This window comes from Phragmites australis, chromosome 7, assembly GCF_958298935.1.
Source record: "Phragmites australis chromosome 7, lpPhrAust1.1, whole genome shotgun sequence".
NCBI lineage: Eukaryota > Viridiplantae > Streptophyta > Magnoliopsida > Poales > Poaceae > Phragmites > Phragmites australis.
Window position 1 is genome coordinate 23495247 of NC_084927.1, and position 6745 is coordinate 23501991.

Here is a 6745-nt window from a genome sequence, read left to right on the forward strand (position 1 = left end):
AATGTTTTCAGAGACTACAGCATATTCGACATGGTGCAGTCGCCTCAATTTCCTTTCGTAAATTTGATCAGATCACGGTAGAGCTGGGACTTAACCGTGCCGTGCCGGTATGATCCGGTTTCGTCGTGTCTTATATCATATCATGTCATATTCATTAGATATGATCAGTCTATCGTGTCGTGTTGTGCCATGTCGTGCCGGCACGAGTTAACTCTAGAAAGGTCTAAGCACGGTTCTTGGTATATCGTACCATACTGGTCTAGGCACGGCTCTGCTCCATATCGCTAGATAATATTTACATATTTATCTATTAACATCTTACACTTGTGTCTCTTGTGCTCACATATCTCTCTCATGCTCCATATCACCTGATAATATTTACATATTTATTTCTTACTATCTCACACTTGTGTCTCTCATGCTTACATATTTATCTCTTATCATTTCTCACCAAACAAACAGGATTTTAGTGTCTCACGTTTTGTATCGGAGAGATTAGAGGATAAACATGAGAAACTGATCATCCAGATTATATCGTGCTCTTTTCGTGCTGTACCGACACGAGTATGGCCCAAGCCATCATGCTGTGCCGGTACGCTCACCATTCCAAGCTCCTCAGCACGACACGACCCTTGTGTTCGTGCCGTGCTTTGGACCGTGCCAAAACATCATGTCGTGGATGATCCAGGAATGACAAGCCCCAAGTCTCAGCTCTAAATCAAAGCTATAAAGCTACTGCACTAGACTCTGTTCTGCATTACGGTGGTTTTAGAAGTGCTTATTTATTTCTATTTTTGAGTGTGGTTGTTATTTGGACGCATATTTTCGGATTTGTAACAGCAAAACACGCAACAAGAATGATAAAGATTACCTAGATTCCACAGCACGGTATAGCACAGCACAGCAGCTGCAAAGAGAACCTAATTGTGAACGCGAACATGCTTTGTGCATGAACAACCTATCAGCTGAAGCTATTTCTCCTAGGTGGTGGAAAATTTACGTTCTTGGAAAATCAAACTCCGGGTCAGCAAGTAAAATGTGTAAATGCATGTGTGTAACCTAAGCTTGGGTATTCTTTCGCAATAATAGGCTTACCTTACTTGGATTGTTTGGTTGGGTAGAATCACTGCCCAATCCATGTGGATGGGCTACGAATAGGCTTTTAGACATTGAAAACTTCCGGCGTTTAAACCATATAATGATAGAAAAAATTTACCTAACAACAGGGTAATAGAGTTGGGAATAGCTCCTCTAGAATCTATAATTTTACGGTAAAATCGTCGTTAAATCTGTAGTTTTGTGAAATTATTGCTTACATTTATAGTTTTGCGATAATTTTACCAAAATATATATAGTTTTATGATAAAATTGGCACTAAATATGTAGTTTTGTGAAACTTTTGCTTAAATATGTAGTTTTGCGTTAATTTTATCAAAGTATATGTTGTTTTGCAATAAAATTAGCACTAAATCTGTAGTTTTATGAAACTATTGTTTAAATCTGTAGTTTTACAATAATTTTATTAAAGTATAGGTAGTTTTGCAAATTTTACTAAAAATTCTACTAAGACACTTAAAATCAGACATTTTAAGGTACTTTGGCAAACTCCATGCCACATTTACTAATTTCATCTAAGCTAGCAGAATCATTGACTTCGATGATTCATGGAACTCCAGAGAAGCCAAGCATGCTGCAAAGTGTTAAAAATGTATGAGAATGAATGAGGAAATCATCGAAAACCCGTTGTCGCCTTGCCATGAAATTGGAAGACAAAAAGCAATGTCCATTTATGTTCGCTTATTTTCCAACGCATATTGTATAACTGAGATTCATACATGGGAGGCACCCAAACCATTTAAACATGCATACCATCCCAATTGGGAGAGCAAGGCGTTGAATAGCAGAAATGCTAGCCCGAAGAACACTTTCTGTGTCTGTCTTTCTAACTAACACTGCGCCAAGTTTTCACCACCATCTTACACCGTCCACGAGGCCGACCTCCTCAGCACCGGCTTCATCGCCTTGTCCTCCTCGAGGGAGATCATGCCGAGGTGGGAGGGGTCCTCCAGCATCATCTTGGCCACCAGGTACCCCGCGATGGACCACGTCTGGAGCTTCCTCGCCTGCTTGCCGATGTACCGCCCGAGCTTGCCGTCGTAGTACTCCGGCCAGCCGTCTCTCGCCAGCCTCGCCTCGGCCAGCTCGATCGCGCGCCTCGCGATCTTCAGCCGCCCGGTCTTGATGCAGGCCGCGGTGAGCAGCCAGAGCAGCACTGCAGATGGTGATGTGGAGGTGAGCAACTGATCGAGCATGCGTGCATACGGACTCCGGTAGTTTGCATTACTGAACAACATGGTGCAGAGAATGAAACAAGGCAGGTTGCTCAAGTTGTTTGCGTTACTGAAAACCACATGGTGCAGAGTGCAGACAATGGGACAAGGCAGATTTCTCATTCATATTGTTCTGGAAACTGTTTTCTGAAGTTCTTCTACGAAGTATACTAGAAAGGAGAAACTTACATGACGAACCAGATATGTCATCTGAAAAAATATTTCAGGTGTATTTGCAACCTGAGCACTGAGCATTGTGCAAAATATGTCATGCATTGTTCATGAACTTGTGCTCTTGCATTTTTTTTACTTGTGATGCAACGCTACCATGATTATTAGTATTCAGTTCGGCTAAGCAACCGTCCGGATACCGAAGATCACTGACCTGGCCAAGATCCCCCGTTGTGGTAGCTCCATCTGGTGTTCTTGGGGTCGCAGCCCGTCACGGTCTGCCACTCGTGGCCCTCGATGGCCGGGTAGCATATCTTGAGTGGCATCTCGCCGATCAGGTCCTCCCACCGCTCCTCGATGAGGTCCATGATGGCGGCGGCCTGCTCGGGCGTGGCGAGCGAGGCGAGGATGGCGACGCAGTTGCCGAGCGCGAACCACCGGAAGTCCATCCTGGCGGGGCTGACGTTGCCGACGAAGTAGCCGCCGCGGCTGGGCATGAAGTCGAGGAGCCAGTCCGGGATGGACTCGGGGTTGACGTTGAACTTGTTCACGGCCGTGTGGGAGTACTCCTCCGTCTTGAACCGGTAGATGTCGTTCAGCTTCTGGAAGTCCAGCCAGAAGTAGTTCCGCATGTGGTAGCTCAGCGCCGTCAGCCGCGTCATGATCCGCTCCATCATCTCCTTACCCTCCGCGTCCGGCTTCAGCATCAGCAGCGCGCACCGCAGCGCCATGAAAAACAGGGCCTGAATCTCGATCGGGTACCCGTACACGCCCTGCGAAACAAGATCGATCGGCACGTATATATCAAGCGGTGATCCTTGACGACGATCAACTCGATCTTGGTCAGTTACTTGCTTACCATCCTGCGATCGATCATGCAGCAGCCGTCGGCGCAGAGCAGGGTGGGGAAGGTGTCGAAGCCCTCGGCGAGGCACTGGTTCATGATGAGCCGGATCCCCTTCTGGCACATGGGCGTCTCGGCCAGCGTCATGTCGCCGGTCGACTTGGTGTAGGCTCTCAGTAGGATGATCCACCAGAACCCGGAGTCCACCGGCGCGACGCGGCCGATGGCGCTCTCCCCGAAGTCCGCCACGAGGGTGTCGACGCCGCGCTTGGGGTCCTTGAGCACCTTGAAGCTCGCCGGCATGGCGCCCTCGCCGAGCTTGAACCGATCGATCCTCTTCTCCCACCCCTGCAGCAGCAGCGTCTTCAGCAGGAAGTTCCTCACGATGTCCGGCTCCCCGTTCATCAGGAAGGCCAGGGCGCTCGGCACGAAGTCCCTAACGAATACCTGCACACAGTTGAAGTTAGCTGCTCCCGGATAAAATCAGCACATGCCCAAATTTAAGCTGCACGATACAAATCCAGGTTCTTCCGGTGCAATTGATTATCATAGACATCAACCACTGAAACATGTCAACTAAAATTATAAAAAGGTGATGCTAAATTTCAGACGCCTGTTTTTAGTATCCGTCTTCAACCTCCTGCTCGCCCCATCTCACCGCTCCTTCGTCCCACCCCGTCTGCCTCCGATCATCTTCGAGATACCCCTGTCCCACTCTAACCCACCGCCCATCCTCCATCACTCATGGCCTATGGCACCCCTACCATCTCGCTGCTTCACCCCGCACCCGCTCCTCTGTTTCCTCCTCTGGACCTGTTCTAAGTCCTGTAGCTATGGAGGACACCTCAAATCTCGAAACCCTTAACTCTAACCCCATCACCGGCCTTCGTCATCTGATCTCACATCCTAAATTTCACAAGTCTGAAATTTAAAAAATGTGTTATAAAAAAAATGATAAATCTACCTAATAATGCGTAGTTAGCGGGACACGAAATGTGGCCACAAGACACGAGTAACACTGGTCGTTTCTTCCGACTTCCGAGTGATCATCAAACAGTACGACGCTACGTACCTACCTGGATCAGCGTAACAGAATCCAAGAAGCAACTTTACACGACACAGAGCAGGAATGTGTGCTTGAACAAGCCAACATGCCGTTGTCGTGTTATACCTGGTCGTAGTTGAGGACTTCGCCGGAGGAGTGGTCGACGGCGGCGATGGTGCCGAGGGGTTGACCGCGGAAGGAGACGAGGGAGCGGCGCAGCGCGTCCCATGCCTCGCCGATGAGCGGGTGGGGCTCGAACGAGAACCGCGTGGAGGAGGCCGGCGTGCCGCAGAAGGACCTCAGCCCGCCGCCGGGGGAGTATATGCTTTCGTAGCTCTCCATCCCCACAACTCCTCCTCCCCAGCCCCCGCGGCCCGTGCCGGAGAGCGAGAGCTCGCTGAGCGAGCGGTCGTCGAACGACCGCTGCCTCTCCACGTTGATCCGCGGCCGGTGGTTCAGCAGCCGCGTCAGGTCGAAGTCGTCCGGGTCCGCCAGCGACGCGTGCGACGACGCCTTCCGCATCGCCGCCGACCCACCCCCTGCCACCTCCATCTCACACGCCACTGCCGTCGCGTCTGGATATATATGTACAGTCCCCCTGCCCCCTGCCTGCCCGCGCGACGAGGAGAGAAGCGACCGACGAGACGACGGGGAGGATGGGGGGGGGGGACGAAGGGTGGTGACTGGTGAGAGAGGCGGAGCTTTTCTATAAGGGCTCGCCGGAGCTGGTTTCCTTTCCCGGCGAGTTGGAGGCGGAGTCGCGTCGCGCTGCAGAGTGTGGCTCGGCTTCCGGCGCTGGACGGGTGGGCAGGCGGGCAGGTACATAAAGGGCCCAGGCGTGCGGGGGGATGACGTGTGGGGACGGGCAAGGCGCGGGCCCACGCTGCCGGGAGCTGGTGGTGGTCGGTCTCGGATTTTGTAGGGCGCTTTGTCCGAGTGGGACTGGCTCCGCTAGCTTGCAGTTTGCGTGTGCTCGGGGTGTGTCGAACCAACACTGAAATTTGACTAGATAGATAGTTTACTTGTGTAGTGTTAGATGATAAAGTTATAAAATAAAAAAAATTAATAGATAGATAAATATTATGTAGTAGCGATTAACGGTTGGGATAGTCCGTACATGCGTAAGAATATATGAAGTTTCATTTTTACATGATAATCATGATTGTTTACATGATTACTTAAAAAAAAGGCAAGTAATAGATGACCACTAAAGGAGCAAGGGGTGAGTCATTTTCTCAACAAATTTCTTTCCGGTGATTCTCAACACATTCTGGACGAACAAAGATGCAAAGCATGCATCTAGCTTTGGAGGGTTTTCTGTTGAGTTGAGCTCTAAACACTGTTCAAAACCAATCAGCTCAAAAAGCGTAAATTCTCTTGAAGGACTATATATCTCGTGTTAGGAGTGTGTAGGATATTAGATCCATTTTAACTGTACAATTTCCTACACTATATATATATATATATATATATAAATACATATATATATATATCATGAGTCCAGTGGACTCACTTACATGTGGCGCTTCAAACCACTTTACTTAGTAGATTTGCAACTGATAGCTTCTATCCTAGAAGTTGGGTTTTGAGGTGTTTCCACTAGGGGTGAAATCAGTGTCGGAGGGAGGAGTGTATGACTCTTTACTATCCATCAGAGCTACAATAATTTACTGTTTATTAGAATTAAATTTAGTAGTATTTTTAATAGAGGAAGGATGTATATACATCCATACACTACAACCTACCTCCGCCCCTGGTTTCCACGGTACCTGATATAGTACTTGATTGATCGCGTCTATGTCATCTGATAATTTCGTTTCATTGTTTGGAGGTTGCATGCATTGAATCTGCTGGGCCGTGGATTGCCCATCTACCATGGCACCGAACAATCGTCTAGTAGAAACAGAGCAGAGTATGAACTTTGAGGAATGCTTTAAGCTCGTAGTACCTTCTATTAATATGGTCATTTTGATGTTTATTTGACTCAGACAGGAACCTTTTAATTTTAAGCTACAAGGTAGAACAATTCCTGCATGTTTGATGGTAACACACTCTCAACATGATCCCGGCTGGACCAGGCGAGACATCAAATAATTTGCTGTTTTACTTGTCAAGCTCCAGCTGAATAAATGTGTGTCACGTCGTGTGGGTTCCGAGTGAACAACCTCCACAGGAAGAGAAGATGAAACGGGTGTAACAACGGTATCATTGCTGAAAAGGAAATAGAGTGAATTATTTCAGATGATTAAGAAGCATGCAAACCGATCCTTGTTTGCCATGTTATCATGCACGTAATCGAATGCAGGACTAGATGAAATCACTGGAGAAAGATTATAGACCACAAAATCGGTTGCA

At 48.1% G+C, this 6745-nt stretch overlaps 1 protein-coding gene across 1 annotated transcript; it reads right to left on the reverse strand.

Annotated features, from left to right (window-relative positions):
• Positions 1 to 1743: 1743 nt before the first annotated feature.
• Positions 1744 to 5190, reverse strand: LOC133924241 (cytosolic invertase 1-like). The gene is made up of 4 exons (XM_062369689.1): positions 4517 to 5190; positions 3361 to 3792; positions 2716 to 3274; positions 1744 to 2272 (listed from the first exon to the last, which is right to left on the reverse strand). Exons 1-4 carry the CDS (start codon positions 4940 to 4942, stop codon positions 1977 to 1979), a joined length of 1713 nt encoding a protein of 570 aa, XP_062225673.1. The 5' UTR covers positions 4943 to 5190; the 3' UTR covers positions 1744 to 1976.
• Positions 5191 to 6745: the final 1555 nt, after the last annotated feature.